The following is a 22332-nucleotide window of genomic DNA, read 5'->3' as shown; positions in this document are numbered from 1 at the left end:
CCGGGTGTTTCAACTTATGTCGGCCAATTTTAATGTCCAAGTCTGCCGTCCCCTCGACGGGAATTTCCTTCCCGTCAAAGTTCTGCAGTTGTCCAGGAAGAGAGGTGAGAGGAATTTGGTAATTCTCTCCCCTTCCTGCATTCAGTTCATCAAAGGCCCTTCTGGACAGAAGGGTAGCTTGAGATCCAGTGTCCACCAGTGCCAAGATTGTACCCTGCCCCTGTACTTGTACCGGGGCATAATATCTTCCCTCCTTCTCCTCAAGGGGGCACAGATAATGTACATTTTTGGACAACTGGTGGGCTAATTTTCTGGTTTTGGACATCGCTAGCGAAGAGATTTGGGCAGAATTCTGTGGAGAGTCTTGGGAATCTGAAAGAAACAGTTGGCAACTGGAGATCAGAGCCATTGTGGGTTCCCCTGGTTCCGGTTCTGGGCCGCCCCCCCCTTTTTGGAGGCAGTCGCCAGGATGGGTTTGAACCAGGGGATTTTCTTGCTGTTGGTTCTGGGATGAGATGGTGGGCGGCGGTAGCTCAGTCTCCACATCTCCCCAGTCTGGATTTGCATTCCTAGGGACCCATTTTTCTTTGGGAGGAGTTCCCCCCTCTCTGAAGGAGAAGATCCTTTTCCCAGGATCCTCTGAGGATCCCTCTCCCTCAAATTGGAAGATCTGTACCTCCTCCTCAGACTGAGTCTGTTTGGGTCTTTTTTTTTTTCCTACCCCCCCTCTGCTCCTTAGGAGGCAGACTTTCAGGGGCAAGAGATTTTGTTTCCGGTTCCTGGGTTTCCAGGGGCTGTTTACAAGTGAGGAAGGAAGCTTCCTCCAAGGCTTTACACCCCCCTCCCCTTTGTGCCTCCTCCCTGGGAACCGGTGAGTTATCGGGGTGCTGCCCCTGTCATTGTTCTGGAGCACCAGGTCCAGAGTTGGGTGCGTTCTGCGCCGGCATGCTGATCTGAGGGTTCTGCTGCGCCCTCAGTATATGACCCATATCCCGCGCCATGTTTTGAACCTGGCGCTCTAACTGGGAAACCCGCTCAGGCTGATACGGGGCCCTGTTTTCTCCCCTGGGCTGATCCCGGGAAGGGTAGCTGTCCCTCCTCTGGTAATACCCCGGGTTGGGAAGATTTGGGTACCCCTCCACCCTTGGCCTCCCCTCTCCCGGATTCAGTGGTCTGGGCTCAGGGAATTGGGGAAAGAAGGATGGATGGTTTTGGGGCTGAAAGTCGGGTGGATATCTGGGGAAAAAGTTCTGCCCAGGGTTTGGTAATTTTCTGCCCTCCTGTGGGAAGTTTGGAGGGAAGTTCCCTGGGTTAGGTGCTTGGCTGGATCCCCCCCCTTGGGCTGGAGGAGTCCACACATAACCCAGGATGGGTCTGTTTCCCTTGTAACGGGGACTTACATAATCAGGAGAGCGAGGGACCCCATTTGTGGGGCTGCCTCCCTGGCTCCCTGTCTGTGACTGGCCCGAGGACCTTCTGGGCCTAGCATTATTAGGTGCAGGTAGGTTTTTAGGCCCCCCCATCTCCAAATCTAAAACGGGGGTGACCTTTACCTCTGCCACCTTGGCAGCAGCAGGGGTGCTGTTGGCTTTGGGGTTTTTCTGGGCATTACTTTTGCTATCTACCGGTTTCTGCACCTCATAGATCCGGGTAGCCTGTTCAATGACCCAGTCTAAGGATCTTTTCTCGTGAAAATCCCTCACGAGCTGGGTCATGATGTATTTGGGCAAGGCATGAAAAAATGTATTAACGAATTCTCGACTGTCTGTGCGCACCTTTCTTGTGGTCTGTGCAAAAGCACGCTTTAACTCCTGCACAAATTCTTGTGGGGCCTGATCCTCCCCACATTGCAAATTGTAGGCTGCCTTGCGAGCCTCTTGAGGATTTCTGTGAACAGAAAAATGTTTCAGGATGGCCGCCTTATAGGTGGACCATCTTAAATGATTTTGGTCCTCCAGCCCCGCAAAGAAACTGGAGTATTCCGGGGAGAAGGTCCACTTTACATATTGAATACAGCTTTGGCTGTCCTTCAAATGGAAAGTCTCCATCATTTGTTCAAACAACTCTAAGTGCTCCCAAACAGAATACTTAGCGTTCTTATGGTAAGGCGTGATGACGCTCCTGATCGCCTTAATCTGCTTTAAGGGGTCCTTAAGCAAGGCCCTTTTTGCCTTATTGGCCTTTTTGGTTCGGGTAACCCTTGTCCATTCTTCCTCGGACTCAGAGGCACTGCTCCCAGAGGTTCCCGTCTGTTCTTCCAGGTTTTCCCGGATTCTGCGAGCCTGGGAATGGCTGGCAGAATGTGGGGACCTGGTCTCCTGTGTCCTGCGCAGTTCAGAGGAGTCTTCAGATTCCTCCTTGCTGCCAGGATTTGATGGGTACACCCTCCACTGACCTAACTGGGCAGAGGTTTTCAGGATGCCCTTAATGGGCCTACTCTCCTGGGGTTCCCCATTGAACTGTACTGTACTTGGGTGCCCATACCCGGATGCCCACCCCTCCATTCCTGAGTGGTACTGGCCTATGAGCCCCATACTCTTAGCTGGATAGTAATCTGCCATCCCTTCGGCCCTGTGCTCATGTGCGCCAGGGGACATGGGGGTGGTAGAGTCCAGGGACTGGGGGAGATGAAGGCCCCGGGGGTTAGGGCTCCTGCGGTTATGGTCAGGAGTCTCTCTTTCCCAGCGGACCTCATCTCTATCCGCCCCTGCTCCCTGTTGCAATGCAAGAGCCTGCATTTGTGCTTTCAGTTCCTCTGTTAAGGCCTTACTCGACTCTATCAGTCTCTCCTGCATCGCTACCTGTTGTTGGAGCCTATCATTGTGCTGGCAGAGAGCCTCATTTTCCCTCTGTGCTTCCTGGTTGGTCCTGGAGAACTGGGCCAGTCTTTGCTGCAGGAGGGTTACCTCCTGAGCTGTGTCCCTATTGGCCTGCTCCTTTCTTGCTAGAGCATCCTCCACCCTCCTGGTGTGCTCTAGCAAGTTCTGGTGTTCTTTTTGGAGGTCACCCAGTCCCTGGTGGGCCAGGTGATTTTCTTCCATTTTTCTTTTTAAATGGCAGACTTCCTGGCCTAAGGCGTCTCTTTCCTGACTAAGAGCCTGCATTTGTGCCGCCAGGTCGTCCCTTTGCCGTTGAAGGGCACCAGCTTTTTGGCGCTCCTCATCAAACTCTGCCTGGGTATCCAGGTCTTTCAGAATTAGTTTGTTGCTCTCTGCCTTCTCTCTATCTAGGTGACTTTGCAGGGTGACTACCTGCTCAGCACATGCCCTATTGAAGTCTAGCTGTTGCTCCAGCTTTTTCTGGCTTTGCAGTAGGGAGTCCAAACCTTCTTGGTGTTCCTTCTGCAAGGCCAGAAATCTGGTATCCTGTTCTGACTTTTCCTTTTGCAGCACATCCATATCCTCCTTTATTTTAGTGATGTACAGTCTGCTGTCATTTTCTGACTCCTGGCTCCTCTGCAGCCTCTGCTCAGAAGAGACCAGGTCAGATTGGACCTTCTCTAACACCATCTGTTGCCTATTTGCCAGATTTTGGCTTTCAGCACATCTATCCTGCATGTCTCCCATATATAGGTACAGGTATGCTGCTATCCTGGCAATCTTATTGTGTTCCTCTTTGGCTTTAGGAGCCATATATAGTTCACTCAGGGCCACATGTAAGGGACCCTGATCTCTATATATATCTGACCCTGTTTCAGTGACCTGTCGCGTGATGGCCTGCAACCAGGCATCCTGGCCCTGTTCGGTCCATTCACCTCTCACAAATAGCTTATGCAAGAGGTGCTCTCTGGCTATTTTCATGTCTACTAAGGTCGTCATTCTAGAGATTGGTCTCTGTCCTGACTTACAGAAGTTTGTTTTTATTTTTGCAGAACAGAACTTTTCTTGGAGTGTCCCTTTTGAGGAATGCTTCACAGCGTAATGCAGCGTGGTGATCCGACCGGATGTATGTATCCCGTCAGTTAGCACACTGTATTAAGCTGCACAAGTGGTAAATCTAACCCAACGTCTCGGCTCGAGCCCCCACTTTGTAAGGGGATTCAATTCAACACTACAGCTAAGTCAACGCCTAGCCTATAATACTGAATGAAAACCCTTATTGATATATCTTTAGGTCCAGTTCATGCGTTCTGGATGACTACCCCTATATAACACCCCTCTCTTGGAATCCCCCTGGCCCCACTGAGCCAAGAAGTAGTTCTGTTTTGCAAGTTTAAAAGGTTTATTTGATAACTTAAACAATATATATTATATCACGCTTTATAATAAATTAATAATTGAATAGCACACTTAATCTGATATGATACAGATTAACAACAGAGAATCTGGCACTAGCACACTTCTTATAATCACTAATGAGTTGACTTGAAATGGATAAGGTAGCACACTGGTGAATAGGAACAAAAGTATAATGTGGTAGAGGATACTTTATGTAAGCTCAGGTGGATGCAATATTCAATGAATGAAATGCAGTATAGAAATACTCAATATGATTTCAACAAAACAATGTAATCACTTTTCTCTGGCAATTCCCTCCCCCCCTTGATGCAAGGCAAGGAAATGGAAGGAAAACACACAGTTCTCAGAAATGCAATCAAATGTGATTCAGTTCAATCCCCCCCAAGCTTAGACAACAGAAGTTTAAAACACAGATAGGAGTTTTGAAAACACAGGCCCAAATGCTTTGATATGTGCGAGCAATGGATGAGAAATATGCTGGAAATGCTTTTTAATTCCCTTTCAGAGGTTCAGGGTGAGTGGTATCTAGTTAATATTAGTCCAGACTCACACTAGCAATGGTGCAGGGATAGTTAGCAGGTTAAACGAATTTCTGGCAAATGGAAGGCAAGCAGCAGCAGTTTTTACATGTGAAGAAATTCGCAAATCGCGGTAAAATTCGCGAATGCGTGTTCCGCGATTGCGGTAAAACTATAAGGGGTAGGAATGCGGTTCTAGGTTCGTAGGAAAGCCACGATTCTAAGCTATCAAATAAAAGTTATTGCAAGTCTCTAGCACAAACGGTTGCGGAGATATGAGCGATTTTGTGAAGGTCGTTTTTCAGATTTGAAATTTTAAAGTTCAAAAAGACAAGTGCAGCTTGCGACTAGAAAATGACAAGTGACAGCTTTACAAATGACAGGTGACAGTTAGGAGGCAGTTCTACTTAGATTAAATAGATTGAATTATATTATTTTAACTAAGAGATTGGTTCTGCACAGTTTTCTAGGTACTCACACTATACTCTTGAGTGAAATGGGCCTCGCCACGGATCTGGTCAGGGTTTTGGACTGGACTCTGGTCTGGTCTGGTCTGGCCTCTGCACTTCACAGTGATCTGGGTCAGCTCTCTCTGCTGGTCTGGGTCTCTCTGGGTACAGCACTGCTTTCTCTCTGGTCTGGTCTCTTAGTTCTGGATAGATTGAAGTCTCTAGTTTGGCTCTCTGGAGGTTTGATGAATTTAAAGTATGGATTTTTCCGGCAGAGCGTCCCGCTGCAGATGGATTTGGAAGGTCCCTATCTGTCCTGTCTGTCTGCTTTTATGTGTTTAGAATGTGGGTGTGTTCTAGCATCACTGACCCTACCTCTCTCTCAGCTTCCAATTGGTCAAACTTCCATTTATCATTTGATTGGGGAATGAACTGTGAGTCAGAGTGATGTCATTTTACAGCCTGCAGAAAGTCCACTCCTCCTGTCAACTTACACACAAATCTAGATTTGAAACAAATACATATTTGCAGAGGTACATATTGTTTTAAAATCATATGCACCCATCATGCATTACAGGAGGTATCCCCTGTTCAAACTCTGCTCTTCCTGGGAGCTTGCATTCAGAAATGGCACATATTTCACTTTTTAACTGATTTTGCAATTTCTGACATTGACCCAACTTTACATACATGTGTGCAGGGAGTATGGACATTAACTGAAGAAGTTTCAGATTTTTAACATGCATACAGTTAGAGTAATATCCATTTTTCCGCTAAAACCCCCCTGAACATGCCACCGGGTCGAAAAACCTCTTAAAATGTGGGCAGAAAAATCACAAGAATTATGGTATCATTTATAAAATTTTCACATGTCCGCTCTATGAGTTATTCATCTTTTTAAAGTTATGTTCTGGCTCCAAAGGGGTGTGGTTTCCCAGGTCACATGGTATAGAAACCAGTCTTTCCAGTTTCTGCCAAGCCAGCTTGCTCTCACAGGCAGTGCCCCTCCCAGCTCTTGCCAAGAGGAAGCTACATTTTACGACTGCGGTAATAAAAACCTTTGCCTGAGTGAAGAGGGCTTTGTTCACTCTCCTGCAGAGCACCGGTAATTCAATTATCAGATAGATGGCATATCCTTAGCTTGGGCAGCAAAAGGAAGGTTGGCCTGGGAACACAGTTGTGACTCAAATTTCACTCCTGATGGGGGTAGTGGCCAGGCAGAATTAAGTTCCTTAAGCCAGACTTTCAGCTACTGTCATGTTATTTGTTGCTTTTTAAATTAACTTGCAATTTTACACATGCAGCTAGAATGCTGATTCTAAGTGCAAAACTATGACATTTAAACAATTGCAACCTATGTGACACTCAAAAGTAGGTCACTCAGTCAATTTAAACATTTAGATTTTTTTTTAGTGTCTTTCAATCCAGTGCAACTTAAACTGCTGAAATCCACAGCGCAGCCAGTCTTGTTATAAACCTTGTCTTATGATCTTCATTTCCCAGATTTTGTAGGCACACAAAACTCCATTCTGCCAAATGTCTGCTGGTGTTCAGTAAATATTTTGCACATATTACAATGTTTGAAATAGGCACTTTGGCTTGCCTTCAGAGAAACAGAGTGGTTTTAAAACGCCGGCTTTTGGATAGTGGTGAGTACTGGTACTGCACCCATTTTTGGGATTTAAGAAATGAATTCCCCACAATTCTAGGTTGCATTTGGCAATCAGCATTGCCATTCCCAATGGTTTCAGACTACTGTGCGGGTAGTCCAATGGTGGTTTTAGGCAGTGTCCTTCTGTGCCCATAACATCGGCAAAAATGAGTGGCAGCCTATTCTTCATGCATTTCCCTGTGCATTTTCTGGGAAGCTCTGGCCATCATGATGTTTTCCTGTCAGTACTGCACAGTTTTGAGGTACGGCTCGGATGCATGGGTAAATACATCCCACACATAATATGAAGATCTTCAGTATAAGGAGCCAACAAGCTAGCCCCAGAGAATCCCTTTGTGTCCATTATTTTGCCTGATAAACGGAACTCCTTAATGCAACATTTTGTTACCCCTGTGTTGACCATAAACGAGAACGTTCGATCAGCTACCTGCATACCGATCCAGGGTTCCTCTTCTGGATTGACGGCAACAGACAGGACTGGACACCTCAGAGACCCCTTAGGTCTGTCCTACTCCTGGTACATATTACCAGGAGAATTCCCTCCCAAAACCCTGTATATTGAGTAACCGTTCCTTGGGGTAAAGGATTCTTATCCCATGTCTGCACCAATGCTTGTGCTGGCATGGTCAGTTGGTATCCATGGGTCTGTGCAGCCCCAATCGTTGGGTTGTGTTCAACCTGTGCCTGCTGCGATTGCCCAGAGCCCGGGGCATATGGCAGGGCCTGGGATTGCATCTGCTGAGCTCCCATATTAAAATACTGTGGCCGGTCATGACAATCTCATGACACGTGTCCCAACCTTCCACACAATCAACACTGGATCCTATAGAACCCTCTATGATTATTTACCATTGGCCCATTAAACTGAAGGCCCATTCCTCCGAACCCGCCAAAAGACCCAGTTCCTTGTGAAAATCGTCCCCTGCCCCTCAGAAACCCTCGTGTGCCTTGGACCAGGATCATACCCATCCTGTGTCATACTCGATTCACCATGTCCTGTTGTCCCGATTGCCAATGTTGTCCTTTCATAAAGTTCATAATTACTGCCCCTTTTAAACAAATGTTTGCCAATTTCTTTTGAACAAGCTTAGCCTCTGCCATTTGTGCCTGCTCTATACTCTCACTCTCCTTTTCTTGTCTTCTATTACAGAAATGCACAATGTGTGCTTGAATCTCCAGCCAACTCTTATCCAAAATCTCCTTCGCGCCAAAATGAAGAGGACCCAATCAGAGATCTGCTCACATACAGGCACACAATATGTGGATCATTCACGGACCACGGTGGTCCCAGGCATTCACAGCACACCAGACTCTCTGGCACCCAGGATGTGTATTGGAACCTGACAGTCCAGCCCACATCCTGGAAGCGCACACACACAAGGCATGCAGAAGCCCACAAAAGCTTGACGTTTCGTGGGAGAATGCATGCCCAACTAAGAACTGACCCGGGTCGACTCGGCCAGGGGACGGTGAAGGGGCAAGATGGCCAAAGGACAGGACAAAAAACCTCGTGGCTTGGCCATTTTGGAGCCAGGCCACCTTTCTGTTACAAACGCGGTTAACATGGCCTGAAAGGGATTAAAAATACATGAAAAGATACACCAGCCCTGTCCAAAGGCACATCCACACTTCTCCTAAAAAATCCTTCGAGAGTATCTAGGGCCTTTGGAAATGACTAAGAGACCCAAGTGCACTGTACTGTAAGGTACATTGTGCACTTGTAACATGTTGCAGAATAGTTGCAACATTGACAAGGACTAAGGGAAACAAAGTCTCCTAGTACTGACTGTCTTTAAGGGCATGTCAGTATCCCCATAATAAAGTGAGCGAAAGCCCAGTGGAGTGCAGCTGAAGGCTGCGTTTCACTGGTAAATTCAGACTATGGTGTTTAAACAAAGCAAAACGTTGAGGGGTTACACAACTGGAGGGAAAACTTCACATAAACGGGAATCTTTCCTAACAGTTGGCCAATTTTGTGGGGTTGGACCCCTAATTACCTGATCCCAAACTGGGCCCACCACCTGAAGAATGAGTGCATATTTTGTACATAAAGCAAGTTGATCTCTTTGAACTACCAATTGCTACCTCATCTGCCCTAGCTTACTGGCTCCACTTAAGTCATTCTAATGTATGCCACTGTCACTCCATCACGTATAGCCTCTAGTTTCACCCTGAGAAAACAATTGAACACTGGACACCATGGTGTTGAGCCCCATTTTTATTGCCGCCCGGGTAAATAGCCAAACCCCTTTGCGCGACTTCAATGGAATGGGCAAGATTGCATCTGTTCCTTGCGGAACTCTTAAGCCATAAACCACTGCGTCTTGTTTGCAGGCTGACCTTCTACTGAATGACTCATTCCTCCGTCAACCCCCAAAGCCTGCAAAACCAGAACTTCCCAGCTACTTAAAATTCACTGTGAAGCTGCCAACTGCAAAGTCCGAATAAATTCACTACATGGAGATTTATATAACATTCTTATTAAAACTCTGTGTGCAGGTCTTATGAATATTATTCCTTCTTTACCGCAGGATTTCAGGACTGGCCTCACCTTTGAATGCGTATAAGAACTCTCTCCCAGTTTCTGCATGCCTCAGAGCACTCTGTGTGTGAATCGTGTTCATTTTACATTTGGTGGTTTTAACATTTTATCTTTAAGTGCTTTCAAATCCAATATGTATCAGTTCTATAGAAAAAGTAACACTAAAAGTAACATATCCCATCCATTATGAACTACACTTCAATTGCAACATATCCCCCATTTCGCTGCCACCCCCAGTCACCAATATGGTGCACGCAACATGAATCCCTCGTGCGGACCCTTCCTGGCCACCTTAACACTGAATTTTGTGGGTTTGCAAGTGGTTCCCCAGATAACCTCTAACATTATAGCAGGATGTTAACTTGCTTATTTGCAAACTGATTTTTATGTATTGTCTCTTACGGTTGTATCTACAGTGTTTTATCTGTATACTTAGTGATGTTTTTATAACTTAAGTTTATAGCTCATTGCTTAATATTTTCTCTCTTCATGTCAATGTATGTGGATTTTGGCGCTTTTGGGCCACCCGAATAAAGATGAATTGAATGGATAGCTAGACGAGTATAAGATAAATGGATCATACCCATGTTCATGGTAATATGTTTGATGGATTTTTACAGATAGGCTGCAATTTGAGAAGTTGAACAAATTGTTCCATCAAAATCCAAATGTGTAACTGAGATTCTCCCAACGTTCTGCCGCAAGTGAGGAGATTCGCTAGCGCATATCCTCACTTGCAGGGCATCCCGAATTCGCAACAGGATGCACATTAAAATGTGCAGAAATGACGGTCATCCCCCAGCGGCTTTTAAAAGAGGCAGAGGGGGAGATGCAAATAATGGCATGGTCATGTCTGACCCTGCCATGATTTGTTAATGAAGTGTGACCGACACGGGTGAACCGCGGCTGTCACAATAGAATTTGCATTGCCCAAACAGGGATGTAAATGCAATTTCACTGACACAGGCCCTTTGACGATCCGTCTCGGTGGAATGCTCTCCCAGCAACCACATGTGGGAAATACGCGCTGTCCAGACCCTCCTGAAATGCATAGGCTACCTCTGAGAATAAGCTGACCTGCACATTGCTAAAAAATGGCGCAAATGAAATGCGCACATTCTCTGCGCTATTTTTTGAGAATGTGCACTATAGGGTTAAACCCAAAATAATATTGGGAGAAAGTAAATCTAATGTCCAAGAGAGCCCGCAATGGAGTTATTTCGCATGTAGGTGCTTAACAAATTACACACATTGATGCACCACAAAGGCCTCCATCCAAAAACATTTATCTGCGAAATTAGCTGCAAAAAAAACAGGAGACACATGTATAAAAGAGGGCACTTACTTCGGCCAACAAACCTCCATAAAACGGGTCTCTATATATCTAACTAAAGTGCTCATTGGTTGGAGGTCTTACTGCAAACATCTCGGACAGTATCACTGGTTTCCACGACAGGTGCAAAGAGTAGATTTAGTTACAGTGTCTACTTGCCTATCATCCACACACAAGTCAATATTCCCACGCCCCTTTCCGGGGATTGTTTCTCTTTATTTAATCAAACATTCTTTTTATTTGATCAAACAAATACATAATTCAAAACATGAACAAAACCAATTAATAGAAAACTGTGATATTGCATATATTTATTTATTTAGTATACATATAACAAAACAAATGTTTTATATACCGTGATAACACATTATTACATATAGTTCTGATGGTGCATACTTGAGACATAAACATAGGAAGAACAGGCCATTAAAGGGCATTAGAGCAGCTTTGAGGACACATTTAGAGTTACTGTTTAGATCCATGCACTGTCCCTGCCCTCGGATTCTGCTCTCTTCGATCAATAAAACTGATCCAGGGAAGAGGCGATGCCGACCTCTGTGCCGTTTAAACTGTACTCCAATGCCTGATAAACTAGCAGGCCATCAATCAGTTCACATCACGCACATCCTGAAAGCAGCTCCGAGGATGCACAGAGGTAGTCGTTTGAACGAAACAAAAATGGTCTTTTTCACCTACTTTTTTAAAATTCTTCTATCAGTCGAGCTTACGCCAACCCGCAGTAAGTTTGCTCGGGTTTTTCAGAGTGGAAAGAAGTGGAATTCTAAAAAGCTTCCCACTGTGGGAAGCTTTTTAGAATTACACTTCTTTCCAGCGCTGTGTGCTAAATGAATGCGCTGTTATTTGGGTTGCACACATAGGGCCTCATTACACAGTAGACGGTAAGGGTTTACCGGTACTGGTATTTTACCGGTACCGGTAAACCCTTACCGCCTTACTACGAGGTCCCTTTGCGGGTTGGAGAATTTAACGCCTGCTTTTTGCAGGCGTTAAAAACCAACCCGCAAAGGGACCAGGGAGCTAATTACGGTACCGCAATTTGCGGTGCCGTAATTGGCACCTTCCCCATTCCCATTATGCCCTATGGGGCAAAAATGGGAATGGGGAAGGGCAATGGGGGAAGGGGGAATTACCGCCCCACCAACCTTGGAATAGGGCGGTAATTCCCCTTTCCACCAAGGCGGTGCCGGTATTTTACCGGTATGGACCAAGGTGCTAATAGCTAATAGCACCTTGGTCCACCGCCATCCGTGTAATGAGGCCCATAATTTTTACGAGAGTAGAGGAAACACTGACTTTGACGGGCGATGCAGTTTTCTGAGAGGCCGGCTCTGTGCCTTCCATCATTGCCATTTTAGCCGTGTTTATTTGTGCTGTGTTATGCCAGAGCTGGGTGGAGGGGGCTCTTCCCCAAAGTACCTGAGCACCACCAAGGAAATGCGCCCCCTTTCACCTCTTGTCAGAGTGAGTCTTCACGTTGAGTTGAACATGACAGGCCAAACTCTGCCTGATAACCCGATGGGGTCCTTGTGTTATCTACTTCCATTGCAAAATTAACCTTTCATGGACTACAATAAGAAATTGGGAATGGAATAATTCTTGCAACAGGTCTTCTGAGGGCCTTTGGGCCATGCAGCATTTTCCTGTACCCTCCCTCTGCCAGGCTACAGCATGGTAACATTATACAAATTAAGGGGTGTGGAGGAAAGAGTAACCGGAGGGCTTAGTGGTCTCTTGCAAGCAAAAGATTTTGGTTTCTGTTTGCTATACATTTGCCAACTGTATTTTATGGTAAGCTTTGTAAACTCAGTAAACGCCCACTGGGAGTATTTTTCCAACTGTATGAAGCAGAACACTAAGTAACTGAACGCATCATTCACATACGTAGCCCGTCCACCGACCGGTCTGGCCGTGGCATTCTATCTGAGCAGGAAGTGGTTTGCATGACTCGTAACTCTGCGTCCTACTCGGTGGTGTACCGAGCGAGAGGTCACAGGGGCAAGCTGCCTAACCAGGACCTTGGTCACTGGGATACCTCTCTCGTTCGGCACCTCAATCAGGGTGCCCTAGGGGAAAGGTGTCCCGTTTGGAGGACAATGTTTGCTGTGCAATTCCTGCTCAGCACGCTCATTGTCCTAGCAGCAGGAACCTTACTTTTTACAAACAGGAGACTGGTCCCACTGCCAGGACAATGCCGCAAGGAGCTCTGTGAGCTAATGTGAGCCATTAGGCACTGCTGGGATGGAAGGGGGCTATTAGCCAGGACTTTTGTGCATGGGAGGGAGTGATCAGCAGTGAGAAGGGTACATAATACAACAGGCCTTATGAAATAATGACTATGGCTTTATCCAAAGGGGATTTGTCAGGCTCACGTTAATCTGCATGATGCTATTGTGACCTTGCATGAAGGATGGGGGGAATAAAATTAAAGCCATACTCTTATTGCTCAACATATTTCTATGAGGATGTATATAGTGTAAAGTTAATTATGACATGATAGTTTATTATGTAAGTGCCTTGCTTAAAAGGCATTGCTATAAATAAAGTATTATCTATATCAACTAAACCTGTGAAGATGGGCTCAGTTGCTTAAATTCTTCACATCCTGGTTTCACCATTTAACCACAGTGTGTGATGTTGGGCAGATCATTTAATCACACAGTGTCTTATCTGCAGCTCTGTGATTCACTTTAGAGCTTATGTTAATGTATCATGCTATTATTTTTTTTTTAAAGCCTGACTATAGAGTTGCTGCATAATTAACAATAGTGCAATGTAGGTATTTTGCACCACAAAGTTATTTGCCACTTGGCTTTCTTATGGCAACTTATTCTAAAGTTGCTTCCATGGTGCCTCCAAGTATCAAAGACGATGCTCCTTGCAATGTCCTTTTCTGTGAAGTCACTTCTGTTGTTGCAATCCATATGCAAATTAGGAGGTTTGCATGTATTTTGTCCCAGAGCGCCTGGACAGAGCTCTAATAGAGGAGTTCCCTGCATCTGTAAGGATTCTGCAGTTTTGTTTTGTTATGTGTTAAATTGGCATCTGCCACTAATGTTACCAAAAAAGTAGATTGGGGCGGGGGTGGGTGGTTTGTGGGCACGAATGAGACCATCTGGAATTGCACGCACTGCATTGGGGGTGGGGGTGGTGGGGAAGCACGACTCTTCGTGGCTCGCCCCCACTCTTGCAATGCTGGATACTCCCCTGGTGGTACTGATGCACTCTGCAGGGGGCACGGGAAAGTGGATGCCTGTGACAAGTAACTGGACTCAATAAGAGACTACAGTGTGCACATATTTCGACCTTATTGGGTCTCATCAGTACATTGTAACCTGCCCACCCACCAGTCTGCCCTGCACATTCTATCCCAGCCGGAAGTGCTGTGCATGACGGAAAACCGTGCAATCTACCCATATACTGTGCATGGGGCAGGGCAAGTGGATGTCTCCGACAAGTAAATGTAGATATGTGTCCATCAAGCTGCCCAAATGCCTTCAGTGAAAATGTGGCCCGGTCCAGGAGTTCCTTTTTCGCTTTCGTACATCAAAATGTTCTTTGATCGTGGTGCAGATCCAGTTGTGCTCGCTGTCACATTCACTGCTTCCGACAACATGGTTCAGAAAGGCGCAGTCGGAGTAATCGTGGATCATGAACCTGCGAAAAGAAAACAAGGAAATAAATGATAGTTTTCTGGCCATTGCTGCAAGATCACAGTGGGTACTGATTAAATGCGGAAATGGCTTTTAATACGGTTCCACACACACCCGCTGCAAAGCCGAGGGTGGGGTGCCAGGTTGTTATGCAGGGATAGGAAGTGGCTCAATGAAGACCAGAAGGTCGATGGTAAATGCAGCTCTTCGTGAGAAAAGACGGTGATGCAGGAGGTCCACAACCATCCACCGCCTTCACACCATGCAGTCATACGTGATATTAATGAGGCGCCTGCATAGAACATGTGCAAATCCACAGATGACAGATGAGTGCTCTACGTTCGCATCATTCTGTACACATAGGAGGTGAAACCATGAGGTGCCAAATTAGAAAAGTTAAGAGAAGCATCTCGGGGGAGTTGCCCATTAAATTTGGGGGCGAAAAGAGCAAAGTTCATTTACTGCACTGGAACCCCGCGGCCAAAGACAGAAATGTGGGACAAGGTGCTGCACCCAAAGCCAGACCTGGAGTTATCAATGTCAAGGACTATGGAAGTGGGGTTACCATGTAAAACTGCTGCAGAGGAGCACACGTTGCTATTCAGAGGGAGCGAGGAATACCTAACATAGCAAGGATTGTGAATCTGTAATCTTCACCATGAGGATTGCCACAGATTGCTAGTACATTAGATATTCTACTCATGCCATTTTCCATTGATTGGCACCTGCCATCTTTTGATAGGCATTGCCATAATATGTACTAGCACTACCATCGTTTGCCAGGGATATTCCTATACACTGGCATCATTTGCCAGGCTTTGCCAATCCTTATGCGCTCTGGCATTCTCATCATATGGTAGTAATATAAAGGGTTGTGCCATCATGTGTCTGGGTACTTCCACCGTATGCCAGGTTTTTACCGCTACACTCCCATTACTTCCACCATGCAATATCTCTTCCCATCAAATGTGGAGGCACCGATGTCATTTGCCAGGCATCGGCATGACAAGTCAATCCTTTGCCTACTATGCCCAGTTGCTCCAATTAAATGCAATGCTTGTCATATGCTCACATCATGTGGTATATGCATGGCTATCATAGACCAGGTATGGCCATACAATGCTACACGATTGGCAGGCAGTGCTTACAGAAGCCCAGTTACTCAAACCACTGCAACTACGGTCTTCAAATGCAGCAGCTCACATTTACTTAAGTAATGGCTGGAGAGAGAGGAACCAAACACCACTGCTCCCTTTGCTGCACAGCCAGAACCATCAACCTCCACCGTTCCTCTTCCTTTGCACAGGGGTCTAGGTACCAAATGTGGCTGTCGGACAGGGAGCAGGGAAGTTGCACTGTTCTAAGGTAAAACGGAACTGTGGAGAACAAGGCCACAAGAAAAGGAAGGTATCTCCCTGCCCGCTCCCTCCTTGCCTGCTTCTCTTCAGTGGGTATGGCCGGCAGGCAGTGCAAGTGGAGTGTGTTGTACTTCCAGCACCCTCCTACCTCCCTACTCCTGGTGTTCAAGGAAGCAATAATAGGAAAGAGAGGGTGAGTGGGAGTGCAGAGACTCACCTCTGCTTCGCCTTGCACCGATGCATGTTGGACAACACAGATTCGATGTGAACTTAAACAGATCTTTTTGTGCTAGGATACAGCATCACTTTGCCTTGGTGGCAAAAGTACCGCCGGAGATCAAAACTAAAAAGGGATTTTCTTTTCTGATGTGCAAGTCAATAGTGGCTGGTGAACTTTCAAACTCATTGGACATGAAAAATAAACCCCAGGTTGCACTAACTGGGCATGCAGAGCGAGTGAGCCACCTTTCACTGCCTCGAAACAAACGGCCTAAAAAAGCAAGATGATTTTACAGGCTCTGCAGTGGACTCACAAATCATTACTGTACTTCCGGGACAGTCATGCTATGCTGGCTTATTATCTTTGAAGAAGTTAAACAATGGTCCAGCAATACATTAGGAGGTGGGCACAATGCGAGGTACATTTGGGGACTCATTACTGTATTTTATATTTTTCCAATTATTCTGTAGACCATATTATCGGGTTTTGAAGAATACTACTCAATGGCACATGGCTTCGAGTGGCATTGTACAGAGGTAAGGTATTGGTTTGGCACAATCTTTTCTGGGCACAGTACAGCCATTATTCCTTCTGTGCAGGATATTCCAGAGGTAGCATTCCCCTTCACCGAGATTTCGGACGGAAATTCTTAAAGCCACGCACTGCTTTACTGATGGATAGATCTCTCGCAAAAGACACTTGATGGCACAGTGTTTCAGACGGGATCTGTTTATCCTATGACACTTTCCTAAGCAACTTTCCGCTGCATATCTAGTCTTTCGGCAGACACACAAGCTCTACTTAGCATTTTTTTCTTGAGTGTATTGTATTCCTGGAAGAGTGGTCACTTTCACATTTACACCCGATTCACCAAACATTTTACAGATGTTCATACTGCGGAAGTACATATGATTTGGCACAACTTACTATAGCATTAAAGGTCTGCGTTCATGGGCAGACTGGCCCTAGTTTGGTAGGCCCGAGTGGATCAAGCACTAAACTACTGGTGAGCTGTCCACCAGGTCAGAGGGGTGTGCTAGAAGTAGGTCATTCGATATAAGGTTACAGGGCGGCATTCAGATTTTCTTGGGGTTGTCCAAAGACATTGCCAGGTTGGCGCAGCATAATCCGCTTGATTGCCCTTATGAATTTGGCAGGGTCCTCAAGCCTCATCAGGTTAATTGGGATCTTGTTTCAGACCCGTGGATCTTGGAAGGGCAAAGATCTAAATCCTGTTCTGGTTTTTCCTGGTTGGGAATCTCCTTAGTTGATGGGGGTGAGGCTAAATATTCAGGGCACTTGTTCCTGAAGGTCTTGTGAGACGGTAGAGTATTCGGACCTCCATCCTCTGCTCAACTGGGAGCCAGACAAGAGTATTACATTTGATCCTCGGATTTAAAGTCAAGAATCATTATCGCTGCTTTTGTCTAGACTCATTTAATTTGTCTGAAATTCTTTTTTGGTAGGTTAACCTAGAGTCATCGATAGCAAACTGGTTTGGATAAAATCAATGCTTTTGCAATTTAACTTCTGTGGTTCATGTTGATACGTGGGAGGATCATTTTTAATACATGCAGTTGCAAATGTGCACTTCGTTTTATGGCACTCCCGTGTGGTATTGGCATTGAAGGTGTACCCTATGTTGGGGGCAATTCGGAATGGGAGAGGTGTGGATGCCAGTGGTTTGGGCCATTTGAATGATAAGATGGTAGGTGCCAGGATTGCCTAGGGTTCTTGCTCACTCAGGTTTCAGTTGAGTACCCCCAGCATATTATTGGACCACAGCTGTGAATTCTTCCATGACTGTTGTCAAGGGGCACGCACACACGTGCACTGAAGAGGCAGGAAGAGGGGGGATGATCCCAGGGGGAAGATTACAAGATAAAATGTCAGGGTTAGAGAATAACTGCCCTAACTGAATTTATGTAATCCAAATCTCGAGGGAATATTCAATCAATTTCTGGGCAATACTTTCTAGCCCCAAAGTGGAGCCCAGGCAGAGTGTTTTATGATTTGTTCTCCTATCTAGTAGAATAGGAAGGAATGTTGGTTGGCATCCGTAGTCATCACGAATTTCTAACCAGGTCAATTCTGTGTCTATAGTGGACTGGACATTTGACGAATCCAGGGAAATCGTTCCTTCTCCCCAAAGAGGAGCTGCCCCCTGTGAGACTAGGGAGGTGAGCCCACCAAGCAAACCCTCTCCAGGGGTTTGGAAAAGCAGGATCTCACTGGGAGTGACTCCCCTTTAGGGGACAAGGACTCCCAGTTGAACACAGTTGTAACATCTCCCTTAGCCTCAATGTCCCAAGTGTTTTCTGCATACATGAGCACAGATGATATTAACATAACAGAACGGTTACATATGCTTGGTTTGGCTTCTGACCCCTCTATAAAGATGAATCCCCAGGACCAATGGGACTGTGTCACTAATTTCTGAGACCGGCACATAAAGGACACGACCCTTACCTGGAGGAGAGCAGCTGACATGAATCTAGTGAGGGAGAAGTAAGCTGCGCAGAGCAGATTCCACTGCTACAGTGCAGACGCAACGTGCAGGACAACGTGTGCGTGGTGGGTGGGTTGAGAGCCCGTGTAAAGCTGTCGGACCCAGTAGCCCAGCTCCAAAGTCTCTGCCAGTGAGAGGCCAAACCACAAGACCTGCATGCTGGAGAAAAGGCACCCGCGAGAGGGAGAAAGTAAGTAGCATCTGTGCAGGAAGGTTCGGATGCAGACAGAGTTTCCACTTCCCCCTGGGAAGCAGACGGCAGAGCAGCAGGTATGTGGTACAGGATAAGGAAAGGGAGGAGGGCAGTTGAGCTCCATGGCACTTCGTGAGAGACTAAGAATACCAAAGCTGCTCAAGTAGCTCAAAGGCCCTGCGGGCCTAGCGAAGAACAGGGAATATCTAAATCGCACTTACTCAGTATCCTGTGCTGCTGTTTGCTCTCATTCCCTTCCTCTTTCTCACAGTGTTCCACGAGGGTCTGTTCTTGGCCCATTTCATTTCTCCCTTTATACCTTTCCCTTGGCTAATATTATCTCTTCTTTTGGGTTGTCTCCTAACTTTTATGCTGATGACACCCATTCTATCTTCCTCTTCTTTTACACCTACTATACACACAAACCTTTCTGCCCATCTCACTGCTATCAAAATCTAGATGTCGGACCACTTTCTTGTCCTTAATCCATCTAAGACTAAAGTCCTCTTTTTTTCCTGCTAATACTATTCCTCTGCCTATTTCTCCCCCTTTTCTCCTGTTTTCCCCTTCTCATCTCCCTTTTTCTCTTACTGCCCGGAACCTTGGCCTCCATCATGACACCAATCTTTCTTTTGCTCATCACATTTCGATCACATCCCGTTCCTGTAATTTCCATCTTTTCAATATTCGTAAAGTTAGACCTCTGCTCACATTAAGTACCACTAAGCTTCTAATCTCTTCTTTAATCTTTTCTTGATTAATCTATTGTTCTGTACTCCTTCCTGGACTTGTCTAGCTCCTCCCAAATCTATTTTTAATTCCTTTATCCGTCTCCTATACTCCTTACCTATTCACGACTATCTCTGCCTCTTTGGCCTCTCTTCGATGGCAACCCTTCCACTCAACTTAAATTCATCTTTCTCTGTATAGTATTTAAAACTCTTTATGAACTTGCTTTTATCCATCTTACTTCTCTCGTTTCCTTTTATGTCCCTTCTCATACTCTTCGCTCTGGAACCCATTTTCTTTTAACTGTATCTCGCCCTCCATGTGCTGCTTCTCGTTTCCATTCTTTTTTTTTATTGGCTCCCCTGCACTGGAATGCTCTCCCTCTCTCTGCGGTCAATTCACTCCTATTCTACTTTCCGTGCTGCCCTAAAAACATTCCTACTGCAACCTTAACTGTATTTGAAGTCTCATTGTAAGTAATGGTTTATTGTACTACCCCTTCTCACTTCAAGTGTATTATTAATTGGTTCTGTACAGCGCCTTTGTGTAAGGCGCTATATAAATAACAAATAAATACAAAATACAAGATACAAGAATAATACCCAAAGAAGGGGTGAAGAATACCATGCAGAAAAGGGGTTTACTAGAAACCAGGGGACAAATGAAAAAAGGGGGTGAACCAGAAGTTTATACCAGAGAAGAGAAGGGGAAGAATAGAACTGAGAGGGGTGCATATGAAAGGCAAAGTCTTCCATATAAAAAAAATCAAATTGTACAAACCAAAAAGGACTACTACAACGTTAAGATAAGTCAAGCATCTCACTTCTCTAAAACACTTTGAGACCCTTAGACTTCTTGAAAAGCCTAAGGTACTCCAAACCACGTTTGTTCCTTCTAATCAGGACTCCATAGAAGTTCCAAAAGCCTTTGAAGCTAAAATAATAAACACTAGAGAGAAAAATCAAAGAAGCCCTGCTTAATGTCGCCAATTCAAATGAGCAGCAGCCCTCTGAACTTGAAATTGAAAATCCTTCTCTTTTTGCATTCTCCCCAATAACTGTACTCGACATGCTGATACTCTTACATCTATGCGTCCAACTTTCTGCTCGGAAAATATACTGTCTAAGTAAATCTTAGAAAATAGATTAATTTGCTCCATTTTTGCCTAGATTTGTAAACGCATCCTTTAGAGACAGTAGGATTCCCAGGTTAATTAAAACTGTTTTGGTTACTCCATTGCTGAAAAAACCCAACTTAAATCCAAAGGACCCCGGCAACCTCAGGCCTATCACAAATTGTAATTTTCTTAAGATTCTCGACAAACTTGCCTGTCTGCAATTTCAAACATACGTGGAATCTCATAACATTCTCCACAATAGGCAATCGGGTGTCCAGCCCGGTTATAATACTGAGACAGCACTAGAAGACCTTCAATCACACATTCTGGAAATCATCAAAAAAGGTAAAATGGGACCGCTGGTTCTCTTGATTTGACAGCGGCGTTTGATCTGGTGGATCATGAACACCTCTTTCCTTTCCTTTCTCACCTAGGACTCTGTTCTGAGGGGGCTTTTTTTATCTGAACGTGTATCTAAAATTCATTGGGGATCGGCATGTTCCCCAAAAGCCCCAATTTGGTGTGGATTCCCTCAAGAGGCTACCTTAGCTCCTATTCTGTTTAACGTATACATTAATTTTCCCTACTAAACGATCTGGGTGTATTTGTTTTACGAACTACGCAGATGACACCCAGTTATGGAATCTACCGGGGACTATATAACTGACTGTGGGGCTCTTACTAACATCTACCATCAGATAGATCTTTGGATGTCCTCCAATTAGCTTGAATGGCAACAGAACAGAGATCCTTATCTTTGGCTCAAGACAGGCTCGGATGAACATGAGCCCCGCCTTTACGAGCTTTACAATCAGAGACATCACCAATCGACGGTGAAAACATTGGGTGTTACGGTAGAGGCCTCTCTGAACTCTGAGGCACATGTCAACCAGCTGAGCCAAAACTGTAACTATCATCTTCGTCTTCTTAGAAACATTCGCCCTTATATCGCTGAAGTAAATAGGGCAACTATTGCCAGAGCTACTATTACCTCAAGGCTCGACTACTGCAATTCTCTATTGATTGGAGCCTCAAACTCCAGCCTGAAAAAATTACAAGTATTGCAAAATGATGCAGTACACATAGTTCAGAATGTTTCAGGATGCGGAAATATCTCAAAGCACAGACAAAATCTTAACTGGCTCCCCATTCAGGACAAATCAATTTCAAAGCAGGATCCATGGTTCATAAATTTCTCCAGCATGGGGTCTGGCATGGATTCACATGCTCATGAATATTCCCCGTCGTCAGGCTGGGAATCCTCGGTAAAGAAAAAATCAGTATCAGTTTCGTTTCTGATCTGTCTTTCTTAGTAGTAACCAATCACTGGTCTCTGGGTCATACTGCCCCCAGCCAATGACTGCCCTCTCCCAAAGCCCCTCCCCTGGCAGCCATCCTCAGATTTTTACCGCACGTTCAAGTGTTGGGAGTCCTCGTGCTATGGCACTCGAGCTTTTACTGCGTTTTGCGTTTTTTCAAAGAGATTTATCTCATTTTTTCGGTCAATCGAGCCTCAAGCTCCACCATTTCTACTTCCGATCAACGGAGACCCGTTTCGGAATTTTCTACGCCCCTCAAGGGCGAAGTTTTCTTCGAGTTACGCTTCTTGGAGGATTCCAGAAGTTTCTGAGGCCTACCTAGTGGACATGACCCAGGAAAAGGGAAGCTCGACACCCGGATCCACGCTGTTTAGGAACTGCCCTGGACGCGGATTACAGAACGTCTTCAAGGAGGACGAGCATTCGAGATGCCTCTACTGCCTTCACGAAGACAGAACGCACGT

At 45.5% G+C, this 22332-nt stretch overlaps 1 protein-coding gene across 1 annotated transcript in view; it reads right to left on the bottom strand.

The window, feature by feature from the left end:
* Nucleotides 1–11048: 11048 nt before the first annotated feature.
* The window catches only part of LOC138580169 (uncharacterized), a 123030-nt gene continuing 111746 nt past the window's right edge, over nt 11049–22332 (bottom strand). The window contains exon 5 of the mRNA XM_069650498.1: nt 11049–14427. Within this exon, the coding sequence (XP_069506599.1) occupies nt 14268–14427 (160 nt within the window). The 3' untranslated portion in view covers nt 11049–14267. The remainder of the gene's footprint in view (nt 14428–22332) is intronic.

Source organism: Ambystoma mexicanum, chromosome 3p (genome assembly GCF_040938575.1).
Source record: "Ambystoma mexicanum isolate Mex_15411 chromosome 3p, UKY_AmexF1_1, whole genome shotgun sequence".
NCBI lineage: Eukaryota > Metazoa > Chordata > Amphibia > Caudata > Ambystomatidae > Ambystoma > Ambystoma mexicanum.
This window is presented reverse-complemented; position numbering and strand designations above follow the sequence as displayed.